Source organism: Silurus meridionalis, chromosome 10 (assembly GCF_014805685.1).
Source record: "Silurus meridionalis isolate SWU-2019-XX chromosome 10, ASM1480568v1, whole genome shotgun sequence".
Classification (NCBI taxonomy): Eukaryota; Metazoa; Chordata; class Actinopteri; order Siluriformes; family Siluridae; genus Silurus; species Silurus meridionalis.
The window spans coordinates 5,738,193-5,757,877 of record NC_060893.1 but is presented as its reverse complement, the minus strand read 5'-3'; the positions used below and the strand labels follow the sequence as shown (position 1 = coordinate 5,757,877).

Genomic DNA, 19,685 nt, shown 5'->3' with positions numbered 1-19,685 from the left:
AATCGCGAAACTTCGGAGTAACATTTCAAAACCGAGTTTGTACTAATAAATTACATAAAATATTAGAAAAACTTTTATTATTGTATGTTTTTTTAAAGTAGTAAATAAAACATGACAAGTAATTCACAATTTTTGTTGAGTATACAGTACATGTACAATTCCCTTTGATCAGTGATGTCCAATTTTTTCCATAGAGGGCCGGTGTGGGTGTAGGTTTTCATTCCAACCAATCAAGAGAACACCTGATAGTCATTTAAAATAAAAATCATCTGATTTAAACAGGTAAAGGTTTGGTGTTGCTCTTGCTTGGTTGGATTGGAAACCTGCACCCACACCTGCCCCTTGTGGAAAAGATTGGACACCCCTGCCTTTGATAAAGGAACCATCAAAAGGAGAGTCACAACCTTGCCACTCACGAAGGGTCATAGAACGTAATGCCAGTCATCTTGCCATCACAATTTGGCCCTTGTCAAACTCCATCAAAGAAGCAGTAAAATATTAGCAAACTTTGACAAAAGCCAAATTGTAATAACTAGATGATTGGGTTATGGGTGGGCCATAGGGGATTGTCTGGGACACGAGGGGTGGAATATCTACCCATCAGGATTCCTGATACTTTGCTGCTCAGGAGACAGAGTATCAGAAATATACCGACATAGTGAAAATGCATCAAAGAATGCATTTACAAAGTACATGCTTGGAAGACTACCAGAATACAATCTACATACAATACTCCTGATCTAATGTAATAATATAAACACAAGTAAAAAGGGATCTGATCAATGAAATACATGTGCATGTCCCATACCTGTACCTCCTTAAAAAGCCTGTGGTTTTCTTAAGACTTTGATATACAACCTGCTCACACTAAGCATGACCACCGACACGCTTATTACTGTGCATTAACAATCCTACTATCCACCCAATGCGGCACCCTGAAGAGGATTCAGATTGAGGTTTCCTCCTGATGTCTTCTCAGAGGGTTTTTCCTTTCCTTGTGACTTGATCACCAGAGATATAAAGCTGGATCAAGATTTCTGAAAAGCAACAACCAGTGCAAAATGTAGACATTGGGAACAATGGAACAGAGTAAATGCCGTGAAGTAATGAAACAAATATAGGCACACATGGGAGTTATGCACAATAAAAGGCAAAGATAATTTCCCACATCCTATCGATACCAGGTACACATACAGTGAGGTCCCATAAAATCATTTATTTTCTTCAAATCCTGTAAACGTACAACAGTGGTTCCAAAAGATCATTTAAGAGGATGTCATGACTCAAAGAGTAGTCAATTACAGCTGAATTGCAAATTTCCAAAGAAAATAAAAAGACGTAATTACAGAATGTTTGTTCCCCAAAGTACATTTTAAAGTGTTTTATAAACCCTCCACAAACTAAGTGATAAATCAAGGACTTGATGTCATTTTTAAACGATAACCTACATGTCTCACATGTAAAATAATCCAAAAAAAAGGAGATCGGTGAAAAGTTTGCGTGTTGAGTTGCTTCCAATAATCTGCGAAATTCAACTCACATATTACTGTATGGAACAATTTACAGTAGAATTAACCTTAATAATAGCATTCGGCTGAATGTTTGTCTGGTTAACGAACAGTCCATTCAGTGATCAGTTCGGCACCAACATATACCGTGTGAGGGATAAACAGTTGCAGTGAAAACCTACTTTCATTAAGTAATTCGATGATCTAGCCCTTTCTCCAGTGTTATTCTCTGCGAAACTGAAAACTGGACCATTTCAAAGTTTCTTCAAGTTTGCCAAATCAGCTATATCTAATGCAATTTGTTTCAAGTACGCAATCGATTGTGGTTTTCTAATTATGACGATCAAAACAAGATTTATTCCAAGTATTACAAAGATTACCTTCTGTGATCTGAAACGATCTCTGAGGGATTTAAATACTTCGCTCTGATCACTTCTGATCGCCCTGTGTACTTCATTTCTACAGTGTAAAAAAATCAGTGGCAGCTATAAACGCCATCTTAATATCCTTAAAACAGAAATGATAAAGAAAAAAATAAACAGTGGGAAAATTAATTAATGATATGTTGAAAAAATTTTAAAACAGTTAAAGCACATTAAATGTAGCCCAGATGCTGGTTGGGAGAAGTGACTCTGTGGCTCCATGTACCATACATCAGGTTCTGAAGTGGGTCAAGCTGGGTTAGTGGTTTATGTGCATCAGGAGAAGGAGGCTGTAAGAATGGCCTCGTGCTGCTGATGGTGGAGAATACTGATGCCCACAGCAGGGGCAGCCAGAGGAGGCCTACTGACCAACCGCAGCTAAGTAGACAAAAAGCAAAAAGGAAAAAAGAAAAACCCCACCCTAGGCTGTTACACAGAATTATACTGATTATGGTGCAAAATATCAGATAAGTCAAACAAACATTTACACTTCCTTACCTTACAGCCGAGCTGTTTTTCAAACCGGGGAGACACAAAAAACCAGCTTCCCATGTTCTGGGGCTCTTCTTGGCTCCAGATAAACTCTATTGGTAAAAAGTTTACATAAGGTTTAAAAATAGATTGAGATTCTGCACAAGCCATATACTGGTATTACACCCACATTTCTGCCCTGGTATAAGGATTTCTCTTGAATTAAGAGTCTCAACCACGCTCCAACCTGTCAAAGCACCTGGGCACAAAGTCAACTCTCTTTGAGATGAACTGAAACCCTGAACTTCAGACCCAATTCTCACTAACGCTCTTGTGGCTGATGATCACAAAAACTCCACGGCCTCGGTGTAATAGCGTGTTTTTAGTGTTTAAAAGCCCAATTTTAACTCGTCTCTCGTCGTCATACACCGAAACGGCGCGCGCCTGGCTCGGATTCTCCAGTGGTGTAAATTGCTATGCTTTGCAAAAATATGTACTGTAACGTGTTCATTTTATAAAAAAAATTATAATAACAGTACAATACCCCACACTGATCACCATTCTTTAAGACACCTGGGTAGGCAAGGCCACGTCTAGACGATATTTTCAAGTTACAATGGGGTCATCGGAATGCATCTCCAAATTGGGGAACTACCTGTATAGTGGACTCTGTCAAAAATATATAAAATATTCGCTTCATAACGCCATGCTTCTGCGCTGTGATTGGCTGGTCGGCTTTACCATGCGCGTCATGGATACTATAGTTTATCGTGGATAGAAAGAAATTGATTCCTCTCTAAAATAAAGCAAACACTAATATTTCAAGAAAATGTAAAGAAAAAGAAACTGAATACAATTTGTAAACCCTGTCATTATTTCTGATTTGGCAAAACAGAAGACGAAAGATGGAGGTCATGGCAACGCCTCACCTTTGGCATTACTGTATTTGCTGAGCTCTTGCTGTAGGGCGTCTGTGGGGAAAGGGCAAAGCTCCTCCACTCTGATCAGCGCTGTGTTCTTACTCGCCTCGGGCAGCGTCTCTCGTTGCTTCAGCAGTGCATAATAGTGCTTACCTGAGCAAAGAAGCACTCGCTGCACACTTGCGACACACGGCATACAAAACGTCAAGATTATTAAAGGTCGACCGGATTATTTTTCGAGCATGACGAACATCGACAAAATGCGTTTCTTCGTCGCACGACTTACCTCTCAGGAATTACTGAGGTGTCGCCTATTACGGGCTTGAAGCACGTTCCAGGTCCCATTTCCTCTAAGCTCGACACTGCCCCCTAGTGTTAAATGAAGAAAACGTCATTCAGCTGGCACACTGAGTCACTGGTTGAAATAATAATAAATAAATAAATCAAAAATAGTGCACTGTTGGACAATTATCGAATGCTAAACTCACAGAAAAACGCAGCAGTGTTTTAGGGGATGCCACGATGAGCGGTTTGCGGAAGTTTCGGATCATTTGTCTCCGCAGCAGGTGGAAGTACTGAGCTGGAGTTGTTGGGTTTACCACGGCCATATTTACTACGTCACCATCGATGCCTTCCTCTTTACTGTCACACAGCTGTTTCGGGGGGGAGAAAGGCGATTAATAACACAAGCTGTCAATTACTTAAGCAGGATGAGTTCTGGACTTGAGTTGATAGACACGAGGTGCTCACTTGTAAGAAACGCTCGATGCGGCAGGACGAGTGCTCAGGTCCAGCTCCATCATAGCCGTGTGGGAGCAGGATAACCATGCCGCTCTGCAGCAACCACTTAGCCTCACCTAGGAGAATATAAATAAATAAATAAATAAATAAAGACCTACATCAGGATCCACAGCTAAAAAACCTCATTACGGCTTCCAAAATATAAAGTCTAGTGTATTTGTATTTATTTATTTATTTATTGGTTTTATCTACACTCAGTTTTCAGGCTTCTACACAATTATAATATTTATTACAAAGTTTTCTTGTACCTCCAGAGATAAAGGTGTCAAAGATGATTTGCGCTCCATTGAAGAAATCTCCAAACTGAGCTTCCCATATAGGAAGCAATTTCGGCTGTTCGATGCTCATTCCGTACTCAAAACCCAACACTGCCTCTTCAGACAGTGCACTGTTACACACCTGAAACGAAACGCACGTGCAGCTCATACACTACGACCACAACACTGATGCAGAACTGGAAATATGAATTTGTAAAATAAATACAGAATCAACAAAATTAAATGTGTATTCGATTCATTCGATCATTACTTGATCTTGATCTGACCTCCAGATGGCCTTTTTGTTGAGGGTCAACGTGATTGAGAGGAATGTACATGTCGTTGGACTCCTGGCACACGACCATGGCATGGCGTTGACTGAATGTACCACGACCGACATCCTGGCCACTGATCCGCACGTCGAAGCCTGCAATAAAGCAAGGAGGAAAAAAATCACAAATGTAAAAATGTAGTACGAATGAGTTACGAAGATTCGACTTACGATTGTTCGATCTTACGATGATGATAGAGTTACGACAAAATTGTAAAAATACAGGTAGTTCCCCCGACTTAAGATGGAGACGCGTTTTGTTGACACGGTCAAGACATGGTCCAGCCTAGCTAGAAACTTTAAAAGAATGTATGAGGTACAATACTAGAATTTGTTAATAATTTACAAAGTACATTACATAATTTAGCAAAACAGAGCCATTCACACTACCGTAATGTAGACATTTAACAGTATATATGCATGGGAGCTCACTGTATGCTCGGTTTTAGTGTCTGGCGATGCCGATAAAAAGGAGAGACAACTGTTAAAATGGGCTTTAAAACAAAAAATAGGGGCTCTACACTGAGAATAAGCGCTACAACAATTAATCAATAACTGATAATCGAAAAATCGATTAGTTGGGCTGCTCACGTTACGGGTTTGTGTGCTGGCAAGATAAGTCAGAGAGCACAGGGTCAACCGGCAGCAAGAAAAAAAGTGTGTCCCCAAGTCATCAAAGAGGAGCTTGTTTGGGATGGAAGTACCACAGTAAAGCACGAGCACATGAAAAGAAAACACACTGGTGTGCTCGACGAAGGCGAAACATCAGCACGATGAGCAAAAACTGTAGAATCCTCATCATGTGAACACGGTAGAGTTTAATGAAGCGCTACTGCGTAAACTGTTTGTATCTTCAGGACAGTCGCACTGGATCTGTTGTGTCGTGAATCGCGAGCATCAGGTTGCGCAATCGGCTCGCTCGAGACATCGTGATGGATTCAATTAAACTCTAAATCTAAAAGCAGCAAATAACAGCAGCAGTAAACGATCACGTTTTTAGTCACTGTTGTGGTTTTCAACGAATGATTATGCATTTATTCACCAATGCAATTATTATTATCATTTTTTTTTTAATCAAGCCCTGCTGCGTTTCTCTTTTTTATTGCGCTTGTCTACTACAACTGTTAATTTATCTGTTTTCAAAGGTGATTTACTGCGGCTTTACTACGTTCAAACGCTTGTTTTTAATGTTTGTATATTTAATTTTCGTATATATCATTTAATTACTATACAAAATTAAGTTAATTATATATTCTAGATGTTTATATCTTTACAAAGTATACAAAATGTCTGAATAAAAAATAAATAAATTGGCCAGAACAATATATTATTTTTTAAAGCACGGTTGTCAATTTGCCATCTGCACTTATCATTAAAAACAATGTTGATTTACACAATTTTTTTCTTCTTCTTTACACAGAAAGAAAAAACCAGCATGAGTGTATTTGTTCAAAAGAGAAATCCCCCCCCTTCACTCCTCAACAAGCAGCGACTATAAGCCTTAAAATGTCATATTACATTACAGTTAAATTACATTATAGTTAAACTCAATATATAGTTTTTATATAGTTTTAATAAGCAAATGCATCCTATAAGAAGCAAAAACATCCTGTCAGCTTTCCAACATATCGTTTTCCTGCCGCATGAAATTTTAATTATGTCGTATCCCTAAAGTTGTCGCAAGATCGAAAAATTAGTACGGGGACGCTGCCAGGATGTCCATGTGCCCACATACATAAAGTTTATACTGCTAAATTATGTTCTGTAACTTGTTAAATCATTAACTAATGACAGTATACTGTAATACCCCATACTGATCACTATTCTTTAAGACTGGGCCACGTCTCGACATTTGAGTTCTGATGAGGTCATGGCAATGGGAATTCCACAAGTGTGAGAATCCTGGTAATATCTTGTCGATGTTTTCAAGTCGGGGAACTACCTGTATTATTAGGATCGACCCAAGCATTTATCAATGAAAGGATTACTACGCAGTTTGAAAGCGGCTTGGAAATCTGCTTACCCTGAGTGAGAAGAGTGCCGAATGCCAGCGCCTCGGCAGTAGACCAGTCCAGCGCGGTTCCTACTTCAAGTTTTTGCAGTCTCGACTGCGAAGTTCAGTGAGAAAAGATCAGATGCGATCAATTGCCACAAACACCAGAGACACGAACAACTACAGATATGGGTGTCATGGTCGAGTGTTCACATACTTTTAGAAAGGTAATAAAAAGGAAAGGAGAAAATGACATGAACATCGAAGCAGGACACATAGGAGGAAGTGCAAAACCTCTACCTTTATATGCGTCTTCACAAGGTGACTGTGCACCTCGATCTCCTCAGGGATCTCCACCGATTTTGCTCCCACATACTGCAGCAGGGGAACAGTTACACCAGTGTCCCAGGCTGAAACTCTGTTCTGTGGCTCGACCAGATCACCCCAGCGGCCCTGCAGGTTGGTGGGTGGAGGGCTGAAGAAAGTCATGTTAGCCAGACGATCATTGAGAAAAGAGTGGTAGGCTGTTTTAATCTGACCGCGTTCTTCATCAGTCATCAGTCCCTCTGAGATCAGCTGCTCGGTGTAGGAATCGGGGATGCTCTTCCTTGTTCTATAAATCATAGAGTAGTTGGTTTAAATTAGAATGTATTCATGGACCACGTAATGGAAGTCAGAACAGACCGTGAGCTCACCGGATGATTTTATACATGGCAGGGTTTGTGAAAAACGGCTCGTCCAGCTCGTTGTGACCCCACTGACGGTAGCACAGCAGGTCCACTATGATGTCCTTCCTGAAGCGCCTCTGATACTCGACAGCTAACCGTGTGGCTCTGAGGACTTCTTCAACGTCGTCGCCATTTACATGGATCACAGCACAGTCCACCATCTTACCTGAAAGAAACACCAAAAGTCTGTCACATGACATGCATGCGTGTAAAAAATCTCCTTCATCTTCATTCAGTACATTTATTGGCCTGCAGGTGGCAATGTTTCCTTTTTAGTAGTTACTAAAAACAAATACAGGAAGTCCCAGAGTTACTATACACTAAATCATGGGTCTTCAACCTTTATTGCTTGAGGTCCAGTAAATGAACCCTCCTCACCAGCTGAGATTCGGACAATTATATACCTAAAAACTATTATTTTATTTCTAACTGCCCAGAAGCTTTAGCACCCTTCCTTTGCTTAGCCATCTAATATTGGAGTGAAGAAGTAGGCATTCGCATCAACTTCTGCTACAAATTCTCAAAGGCGGCGATGCTGATGTGATAAGAATGCCCTTAAAAAGTTGATTAGCTTCATCACGGTATCCATAACCTCTGCACACTCTTATGACAGACTGGTGGATAATACAGTGATATGAGCAGAGGACTGGATTTTCCTCGTACATCCGAGTCAGTGCTTTTCTTTTCCTAGCATGGATGGTGCTCTATCAGTTGTGACACATTTCAGGCTGATCCTTCTTAGCATTAACATCTCTTTTATGTCCATTATATGTCTTCTCCTATAGTGTGTGTTGTAAGTGCATTAACACCTAAGATGTCCTCAATGAAATCTTCCCTCACTGCATAGTAAAATCTGATGTACACCACAAGCTGAGCATCGTCATTAATATCACTGCCAAAGCTATGCATCCTGTGCTAATATTTCAGCTCTTCTTGTAGCTGGTGCAGCTGAAAAGGGTGTTTGTTGAATTTTTTTTTCAGTTCATGTCTTTGCTTTCCAGTTAAAAGTGTTTCACACGCACCCTCCATGCACTCCTTTACTATTTCCCCCTCTGTAAAACACTTTTCTGAAAATCCACTGTATTCTCAGTAGAACACTCATATTCTGGTTGTTGGGCTGTGTGTAAGAGAGAGAGAGACCGTGTAGATCCTCGCTTTTCCGTGCCCTTACTTCGGACTGCCGAGGGTACGTTTCTTCCAAGCGTCTATGTTTAGTTTCGTAATGGCGTTTCATGTTTCCACTTTGACAACCGCAACAGACTCCGAGCGAGTGAGACACACGGGCCTCGTACAGCTCGATGCAGGAAGGATAAATCCGTATCTCTCCACCCATTCCTCTCTGAAAAACTCGGCTTTCAGCATCAACTTTCCTTATTTTTAAGAAAGCCTTTGTTTTTCACTCGCTGATCGTAGCACCGGTGATCGAAGTAGCGACCCGTGGCGCCGTACGACCCAAACGTCTCTACTGAGCTCACCTTGATGTGTCTGATATCAATGTGATTTTATTATAAATAGCGTTTGCCATATATTTATTTCATTATGTTAAAAGGCTTCGCGGTCCGGCTGGACGCATCTTGTGGACCGGATTCCGCCAGTGGGCGACTCCTGCACTAAATTACATACTGTAACGTAACAAATGACAGTACGCTACCTGATATTGATCACCATTCTTTAAGACTCCTGTGTAGGCTAGGCTTTGTTTTTATCTTATGATAGATGAAGTTACAATGGACACTCGACCATGTGCTATTTGAACATCAAATTCCACATTTAATGCCCATTTGCCGTCATAAGTTCCACTCTTCTAGATTTTGGAGATTTAAACGCATTCGGCCACAAGAGTGTTAAGTTACGTCAGGTACTGATGTAAGGTGAAGAGGCCTGCGGTAGAGTCAGTGTTGCAATTCATCCCAGAAGTGTTTAGTAGGGTTGAGGTCAATGCACTAAAGTACCGTATTTTCCGGACTATAAGCCGCTACTATTTTCCCACGCTTAAACAACGAAGCGGCTAATTTATGGATTTTTCCTGGGTTTTTCCCGGTTTCACAAGCTTCAAGCCAAAAAACTGAGCCTCATAACATTAAACCAATGAAATTGCTGAACGGGTTCAGGTGAACCAATGAAACTCTTTATATTAAATCAGATGCGCTCCCACTGAATCGGGCCGCACCACATCATAAATATGGATGAGGTTCCTCTGACGTTTGACCTGCCGCACACTCAGACTGTCACAGGAAATGCGAATCATTCGTCACGCTGAAAACAACCGGGCATGAAAAAACACACTTCACCTGTGTTCTGAGCTGCACGGCATCGGGAGAAAAGATTCAACGATGGTGATTTTAAACGCAGGACGATGCCAAAAGAAAAACTCCCGAGAGAAATTGTTGTTAAAGGAAGGAGGAAGACAGTGAACAATGTTCAAAGGTCTGGTAGTTTAAGTGAGGAAAGAAATTAAATGCTAATGCATCCAAAAGCCGTGTACCTGTGTGATACGAGTTTGGGGAAGAACTACAAAATTAGAAGGAAATGGTCGGTGTCCCAAAGCTTCCGCATAGTGTAGCTCTGCATTCTTATCACTGCTTTATTTTATTTATTCATTTTAATCCCAATACTTAAAACACATTCCATTTATTTCTGTAAAAAAGATTTTTTAAATGCCTTTCATGTCCTCCTTTAAAATGCATACTTCGGTCTGGTTTCTATGTACTGGACTATATATAGAATTAGTCCTGGAACCTACCAATGTCACTGCAGTACAAGGACGAGCGAGCTCTCTCAGAGGGAGTGGTGTAGCCTACTTGGTTGTTCACAATAAGGTGGATGCTTCCACCAACTCTGAAGTGAGGGAGCTTCGACAGTGTGAAGGTTTCTGGTACGATTCCTTGTCCGGAGAACGAGGCATCACCATGGACCTGAAGACATTGCAAGAAAAATTTCAAAAGCACATTTTTGGTTTCTTAAACCGAAAATAATCATTAGTCAGACAAAGCATCTGTTGTAGAGGAACAAAACTATAGAAATCTTAGGGAGATCAAATCAAAACAAGACTTTTCTTTGGAAACCTCAGTTATTTTTTTCGACATTCTCGCCTGCTATATTTTTCGGGAGAATTTTTTGATTCCTGGATTTGTCGGTATGCCTGAACCATCCTAGGACAGCCTGCTTCATTCAGCATCAGGGAACCACTACGACGGGGATCGTCGTAGTGGTTCTTCGAAACGTTCACACAATTTTCAGCGCTCACACAATGTCTTACTGTGGCTGAGCGTCTCATCACTGTACTGTGAAGTTTTCTCTAGATATCCGCAGGCTTTACGCCTTCATTCACAAGAAACTGCATCACTCTCTCGTCTGCCATCTCGATTGACGATCTCTGGACTGGTCCGCGACATGTGCGCCACCTATCAGTAATGGGACACACTAACCACTCACTACTACATGTAGTACTGCCATGCTAGCTACTTGAACGCCCCTCGTAGATAAGAAGCATAACTATGCTAACAATGTACTATAAGTGGTATTGTGACTAAAAACACAAAGCTGAGTAAATCATTTCACTCATACAGCAAAAACCACAAATCTCCAGAAGGTTTATACACACAGACTAAAATCACAGTATCTGCTTTCTTTATATAATTAGCAGAGGTGGGAAGTAGTGAAGTACAAAATACTTTGTTACTGTACTTAAGTAGATTTTTCTACTATCAGTACTTTACTTCACTGCTTATTTTTCTGACAACTTTTTACTTTCACTTATTTTTATTAATTAGGCGTGTAGCGGTACACGTATTCGTACAGTATTCGTACGTTTTTCAGTAAGTAGACTTTATGTGCGGAACAATCAGAGTTCTCTCAGGAAAGTTTGTTTTGTTTTCTGCAACTCGAAATCGCATTCCAGGTTGCTTCGTTACGCAATAGAAGAAAAGACGATTTACGCTTCTTAATTTAAGTAATTTTCTTCAAATAAATGTTACATATACAAACTAGAGTCTTTTTATCGACATGGAACGCATTATCCTATTTTACATTAATTTATACGGGAAAAATTGTTTCGCATTACGAGTAAGATTCTGGAACAAATTCTGCTCGTTATGGCGAGATGCCACTGTATTAATATATTAACATGATATGAGGTCCAGTTACCAGCGTGACACCAAAACTTGTAGTTGCAAAGCCTGATTTTTTACATTTAGCCCAAACTTCTTTACTTTAACTTGTGAAAAGGTTTAATCAGTACAATGTGTGTACTTTTGCCATATAGCTTTTTTTTTAAAGAAATAAATTAAGAAAGAATTATGTAGTCATCAGATGACCTACACGTTTAAGTTGACGATCTGGAAGATTTTAGATTATGCAGTTGTTATATATATTATAAAAAAAAAAAAAAAAAATTGGGGCGCAGCCAAGAAATCAGCAAAAAAAAATAAATAAATAAATAAAAAGAAAATTAAGCTAAAGCCCTAGGAACCATATCCAAAATTAAATACGACTTGTTTCTGCACAACCACTTGTAAGCAAACACAAATCAACATACAACCTGATTTCATTCGCATAAAGGAGCCGATTCCCTGATAATTGAAAATGTGTTCATTTCAAACTTCAAGTTTTGGAGCAAACAAGCCAAAATGCATTCAGCATCCAAGTGTTTCAGAGTCGACCAATAGATATTGATCTTCGTATTGAATTTAATCAGCGATTGAGACCAGTGCTTACTGAAATATATAGTGAGTGACAGATTTTGCATTGTATATCGCAAACAGGTTTTAGAATAGACAATGATTTTCTTCTATATTTTCTTCAAAGCAAACGCTCTAGAGTCTGGATTTCTCCAAAAACACAACCGTTCCTATTGCGTGTTTGCCATTTGTTGCACTTCTTCATCCAAACGGAAGGTCTTTTTTACCCAGTGCCTCCCCAAAAACAGGATGTTGCTGATTGCTGATGACTCATGTAAAATTACAGCTTTGTAGATTCTGTTTCCCAAATTTCTCTCACGATTTTAAGGTTTTCTTTTGGCTCAGAGTTTTCTGTGCAAAAAAGACAGTACAGAAACGCATGATCACATGACGTATTGTCGGTGGTTGGGACATATTTTAAACATATATCTTAAAATAAAGAATAAAAAAAAATATATAATAATATATGTAGATAGTTGATTGCTGTAACTATTGGCAATCTGCAAAAATACACAGTGTATCCGGCTACCGGTTGGCTGTCATTAGAGAGCGCCCTCTAGAGGTGAATCACTGACGCCATGTGCAATTTCGATCCAACAGAGCTATCGGTCAACCTCTGCTGCATACCAATAAAACGTCTATAAAATGTGACACGTTAGAATGATTAATGCCACCCGCCAATTTTAAATCCATAAAATACAGCGATTCCATACCATAACGGCAGATTTAAAATATAAAACCTTTGTACCTGCACCTAAAACTAATCTAAGAAACAGATGAATGTAGCTGAAGATGGAAAAAGAAAATGCAACCGTGACGAGCTTTCATGCAGAAATTCCAAAAGTACCTGCAAACAGATGACTTTGTCCCCAGGCCGAGCGTGGCTGTCGTTAGAGTAATCCCCATCCTTCCTGATCTGTTGTCGGCCACGCGTTTTGCCCTGAGTAACTGGATTAATGGCCTCTAAATGGGATGGGTTGGGAAGCATCGTCACGTGCAGAGGGTGTTCAGCGCCCACTTCCAAATCCACAGAGGAGGTGAGGTGAGAGAGGACATCTCCGATGGCGGGCGAGTTCTCGGGAAATTCGCTGAGGCCTCTCATTTTACGAAACATCAACTGGATTTTAAAAGAAAGAAAGAAATCTGAATGGGATGATGTGGAAAGTTACCAGAGTCATGTATTATTGACCAAAAGGTCCCCAAAACACATTTATTTATTATTCTATTTAAAAAAAAAAAAAATGTCTGTGATTATAATCCAAAACACATTATCTATCTATCTATCTATCTATCTATCCATCCATCCATCCATCCATCCATCCATCCCCAAATAGTGCATACATTTCTTCAAATTACTTTTCCATTCCTTATGATCTGTGCTTTGAAGAAAAATTGAAATAAGGAAGGATGGGCTTTAGTGCTGATCACCATCCCGGAGACGATCAGAGCAGCTGTGTCTGACATGCCTTCTCTGCTATGTGTATCACTGTAGCCGACCGCCCTTTCTTTTACTCTGTGCACAACATCACTGCTAATTATAGAAGCCAACTAAATAAAGACCAACTAAATTAGTCCTTTTACAATTTGCACAAATAAACCAAGTGTTCATACATTTAAGGCATCCATGTCATTTAAATTTGTGTCTTACATTTAAATTCAATGTAGAAATAATTAAAATGTAAAATAGTACACACACACACACTCACAAAAGTGAGTGCACCCCTCACATTACAACAACCATTGCAGTGTACCTTCGTAAGGGACAAAAACTATAGGGACACTATACAAATTCAACTTGGATATATTTAGGTCAATGGGCAGCTTTTATAGCAGTATAGATTTATTGTCCTCTGAGAATAACCCCCAGTGAGTACACCCTAAATGCACATGTCATAACTGTGTCCAAAGTGTCAACATTTTTCAATATTCCTTGATCCTCCTGGGCATGGAATTCCCCAATGACATCATGAATCTGCTGGATGTCAGACACATGGATGCCCCCACAGGTGCTACCCCCACAGGCATACTTGGCCACTCAATGACCTTTACCAAGCGCAGTTGTCATCTTTTGGGTGTCTTTGAGGTCATGTTGGAAAACTGCTTTTAATCCAGTGGTCAGTATGAGAGAATTGTACTCAAAACACCAAATTGTACCTGATCTTATAGAAGATACACAAATTTGTATGGTCCTGTCAAGCAGACAAAAAAAACATGAACATGATGAATAGGACATGCGGCTTTCCAGGGTTAAGCGACATATAGCTGTTACTTAGGGTGTACTCACTTTTGTTGCCAGTTATTTAGACCAGTAATCCCCAATCCCCGGGCTGCGGACCGACACCGGTCTGTGGGTCAATTGGTACCGGGCCGCACAGAAATACATAACTTACATTTTTTCTGTTTTCTGGACGATGTTTTATTTTGGAAAATTACTCTCCGCCACTAAACTCTCTAAACTCACTCTTGCTGCATGTCATGATGCCTCGGTCACATGTCTTACCTCCATCCTCTACCTTCTTAAAGGGGCTGCTCCGCCGCTAACACATAATACATTACCGCTAAATTGAAACCCCCAAGCGAGCAAAATGAACAAAAAACACAGTGGATTCAAGTTTATTATTATATTTCGAAAATACCAGTTTTGATGCCGGCCGTATCATTTTATTTTGTTGTATTTATCCACCACACCTTAAGACCGGTCTGTGAAAATATTGCCTGACATTAAACCGGTCCGTGGCGCATAAAAAGGTTGGGGACCACCGATTTTGACAATAACGGATATATTTTAGAGTAGTCAATGTGCAGCTTGTATAGCAGTACAGATCTACTGTCCTCTGAAAAATAACTCAACATACAGCCAAGTATCATTTCTGTAGTATTGTCCCGTGAGAAGATATTAAAACAGTTGCTGAAATGTGAGGGGTGCACTCATTTTTGAGAGATACTGTATACATCGGTTTGACATTACATGAGTATGCCAACTCATAATCTGGATTTTCAATTCACACTGAAAAAATACTCGCGAATAATTCGTTTGTTTTCTAGATGCTGTTTTGCAATCGTGTTAGAAAATTTAGCTTCATCATGCCAAGGCAAGATCACAAAGATCGAATATAGAAACATTGCAATACAGCTCCAATTTGGGTTAATTATCAATTTATGGAATGAATCAGTAGAAGATATATGAAGGATTTCAAACTTAACATTAACCGGAGCACTGAAAAAAAACGTTCACAGGAAATACAGTGAAGAGATTTTCCTCAGGAAGTAATCATAACCATTTAGTTGAATGAAAAAATGTGTTCCATCAGGTTTTCCGCCATTTCTTAAGGTTTACTAACATGTTACTACGTGTAGTCTCGCTGTATCTTATTCCTTGTTCCTCAAGGTTGGATAAAACCTGGCTCATGCAGGAATAGCGGAAAATGTGGCGGCAGGCTGTTCCCAAAATACCGCTATGCTCCTAAAGGAAGCGCAACATATTTCACCCGTTACACCGTGTAACAGACACTGTCTTTCACTGAAGCCTGTGTAAAGTTCATTAGTTTCAGTGTAGACACAGTGCGGCTTATTTATGTTCAAAATAAAAATCTTTGTAAAATTTAGTGGGTGCGGCTTTTATTTGGGTGCGCTTAATAGTCCGGAAATTACGGTAATTACATTGTGGTTGGCTAATCCTTCCACAAAATTATTTTTTTTTTTTTTTACTAACCTCTGGTGGGAAGTGCAAAAGTCCGGTAAGCAAGTTGAGGCGTCCGCGGTGAGGCATTCCCATGACCACGTCCGTTACGCCACTCTTCGCAGCCGAACGGAAAAGCTCAGAGAAAAATCCCATCATGCTCTCTGCTCCCTCTCCGCCATACCGCTTCACTGTTGCAAACTTAGTGCCTAGAAAGTGGTCGAATTCCTATAAATCATAAAACAAACAAACGAGATTAGATCAAATTTTTAAAAATCTTTGAGAAACGACTTTCCAAATACGATCGATTCCTAAAATAAAACCAAACGTAACAACATGAGAAAGGTCAGATATTAGAATGCAGGAATATCCCAAATAAAAAAAAAAAAAAAAAAAAAACACCTCCATAGCCATGGAAAATATTGATTTCTGATTGGCTGGATGGTGTTAAAACAGACCTGGACAGACATGTACCTGACTGATACTGTGATGTTCTTTATTGCTGCCTCCTCCTTGTTTAAGCAAACGCTGCCTTGTGTTTTCGTTTGTTTACATCCCTACGTTAGACTGGCTTTAGCAATTTACGTGTAAAGTTTAAGTCATCTTAGGAGCTCACAGAACTGCTACAATGCGAGACCAACGTTTGTGCGTGACACGTTGGCATTTCATATTCTTATAAAATCATAAAATAACTTTTCTTTAGGTACCACTTTATTCATGTCAGATTCAGAGCGGATCCTGAACCAATCCTGGGAACACGTTACACAAAGCAGAATACACTTCGTTTGGGATGCCAGTGCATCACAACGCATTATGCTCACACATTTTAACATAAAGGGGCAATTTTCTGTGTGGACAATCCACCTACTGTCAGGTTAATACAGTATAAAACCACACAACCTCACGCCAGACTCACACAGTATTGATTTAAATGATACAATCTCCCCCTAAGGGCTGAGAGTCACCTGAAAATGGCATTACTGATTATAATAATGATGATATGTCTGTGTACTTCTAAAATTATTCATGAGGCCAAAACACAAGTCGTGCAACGTAAAGACAAGCGTGACTGTCTGGATCCCTACAGTGAAACAGAACACCACACAGCTACGCAGGTTCACTCCAGAGAGTCTAAAAACCTGGATTGCACAAACAGTACAGTGCATGTACATTGGTTTTTCACTTATCGGAGGTCGTAGCTCAGTGGTTAAGGCATTAGACTTTGGATTGGAAGGTCAACCTTACCACCACCAAGCTGGACCCTTGAGCAAGGGGTCACTCTGGGTAAGGGCAACCGCGGAAAAGCCATAAATGTAAATTTCACCCCTTGGCTTTCAGTGGTGTCCTGCCTGCATCAATTCACATCTTAATACCAACATTATGCCACCACCAATATTAACCAAATGAACACAATTCAACAAGTCTCCTTTCACTGTAGCCACAGCTGCAGCTCCCACATACATCTCTAGAAGAAGCATCAATATTAACCTCATAAAATGACCCTGGGTTTTCTGTGTATTAATTACTGTAGTATTGGAGATTTGAAACTAAGGCAAATGGTGTGTTTTTGTGCAAATTCTACAGGAAAGAAAACGCAAAAGTGTAAATGGTTAAAGAAAAAACACTGTAAACACTGTTCTGAACTGTTTTGGCCGATCAAATGTAACTGCAATGGAAACCGGCACTCCTACAGGCTGCACACCTGAGAGAAAAGCTACAAAATAAAGAGAACAGACTACTGGGAATAATTCAATATATTTTCATAAACAGAAAATATATTCAAATGTAAGTCATGGGTTTTGGTAATTTCACAGAGAGGTCTGATCCCTGATCAGGACATGTGAATAAATCTAAAAGGAAAGCAATATATAAATACTAGATTATGTTATAATATATATACCTTTATCAATTTAATATAAATTATATAATTGTATATTAAAATGAAAATATAAATAAATTAGAGATAATAAACACATATACTTAAACACATACGTATATATATATATATATATATATATATATATATATATATATATATATATATATATATATATATATATATAAAACACACACACACACACACACACACACATACATACATATACACACACAGCATTTAGCAGACGCAGCATTTAGCGCACACACACACACACACACACACACACACACACACAGAGATAGATATACAGATAGAGATAGACAGATAGATAGATAGATAGATAGATAGATAGATAGATAGATAGATAGATAGATAGATGTTACTAGATAAACAGTTAGTAGCAATGTTACTCGATAGATAGATAGATAGATAGATAGATAGATAGATAGATAGATAGATAGATAGATAGATAGATAGATAGACAGACAGACTTTTTTTTCTTCACTTTAATGAATCCTGCTCTCCCGGCTCATGTACCTGTGACTCCAGCATGAGTTTCGCCAGCTCCTTCCTCTCTTCAGCAGTAAAGCTCTCCTTCTTCAGCTCCTCAAATCGATCCGTGAGCCAAACGCTCTCCTCCAGACTCTGCAGCTGACTGGTCTCCACAGAGATCCTACCACAATAGGTGGTCTCCAAGTACAAAACCACCTCCTCGGTTCGGGCCTCGGCTTTCCCGAAGTGCCTCAAACCTGCCCGAGGAAACCAGAATAATGCAATGTAGAAAGGATTTTATTAAATTTTTTTATGTAAATTTTTGAAAAACAGTGTGTACCGGATGTCCTGAGGGTTCCTGGGAGGCTGCCATCGAGGAGGCTGATCTCTGGCACTTTGTCCATAAGAGGTGCATTGGGCATTAAAGGGTTAATTCTAGCAGCTTTGTGCCCATGTGTGCGATAGGCCTCAACCAAGCGAGCCAGGCCATGGTCTGGATACACAAAATACAGATTTAGTTACATGTTTTATGTACAGCTTCGAGAAAATCCTGACAATGACGTCCATATGGGGATAAAAAGTAGATGGAATGAATGAAGACGTTGTTAAAGTATGCTGAAATAAGTAGAACAGTTACCTTTAGAAAATTTTATATTAAACCTAAAACACACACACACACACACACACTCCCCAAATGGAATAGAACAAATGCAAATTTTTTAATTTATTTAATCAATTAAATTTGTGCCAATTGAATCTATTACTCAATTGAATGAAAGTGTATTTTACTTGAATAAAATATTATATATTATTTATCATTTTTATTTGTGTATTGTTTTGAGAATGTAAACTGTTGATGTTTCCCAAATGTTAATGAGAATAAATTGCGTTATATATAATTAAAAATAATAATAAAAACGACAATCAATTTGATGTTTTGCATTTCTTCCCCCTAATCGTACCGAAACCGTGTACAGAACCGTGACCTAAAAATCGCGGTACGTACCGGGCCGTGTACCGTTACACCCCTAATGTACTGAAGCTACAACAGGATAATAGAGGATAAAATAGGATAAATTCCAGTATATAAGTAACTGAATATCTAACCTAAGATGTTTATGCAAACAGTAGATGGTGTTAAGTGTGTAGACCAGTGCATTAGGAGCCACACTGACCTTGACTGAGAGAGAAGTGTGTGTTCAGCAGCGCCTGAAGCTCTGAGTCCGGCTCCTCCGAGCTTCCTTTCCGGGGCCTGTAACCAAAAACACCCCTCTCCGTGTGGTAGGAAGCGACTAATTTCACCCTCGACTGGATCAACGAATATCTACTAATTCTGTGCAAACTCTTCAGCATAACCCCGGCAGACATTTTGACACGGAGTCAAAATGCTCTTAATGGAAACGACAGTAAACCGGCTGTGGTCTGTGCACGCTATAGGAAGCGGCCATGAGCAGGTACAAGGGGGCGGCGACAGACTCCTCGCTTCCCATTGGCTGAACAGAGAGGTCGACTGTGCTGACTCGAT

The 19,685-nt window shown here is 39.6% G+C and overlaps 1 protein-coding gene across 1 annotated transcript; it reads right to left on the bottom strand.

The window, feature by feature from the left end:
• Nucleotides 1-1,201: 1,201 nt before the first annotated feature.
• dhtkd1 (dehydrogenase E1 and transketolase domain containing 1) lies at nucleotides 1,202-19,640 on the bottom strand. Its single transcript, XM_046859974.1, has 17 exons — nucleotides 19,336-19,640; nucleotides 18,501-18,653; nucleotides 18,206-18,417; nucleotides 15,823-16,017; nucleotides 12,958-13,227; nucleotides 10,175-10,346; nucleotides 7,399-7,597; nucleotides 7,004-7,316; nucleotides 6,734-6,818; nucleotides 4,667-4,806; nucleotides 4,371-4,521; nucleotides 4,072-4,178; nucleotides 3,810-3,974; nucleotides 3,608-3,690; nucleotides 3,331-3,500; nucleotides 2,429-2,514; nucleotides 1,202-2,308 (listed from the first exon to the last, which is right to left on the bottom strand). The coding sequence occupies exons 1-17, from the start codon at nucleotides 19,526-19,528 to the stop codon at nucleotides 2,207-2,209; spliced, it is 2,796 nt and encodes a 931-aa protein (XP_046715930.1). The 5' UTR covers nucleotides 19,529-19,640; the 3' UTR covers nucleotides 1,202-2,206.
• Nucleotides 19,641-19,685: the final 45 nt, after the last annotated feature.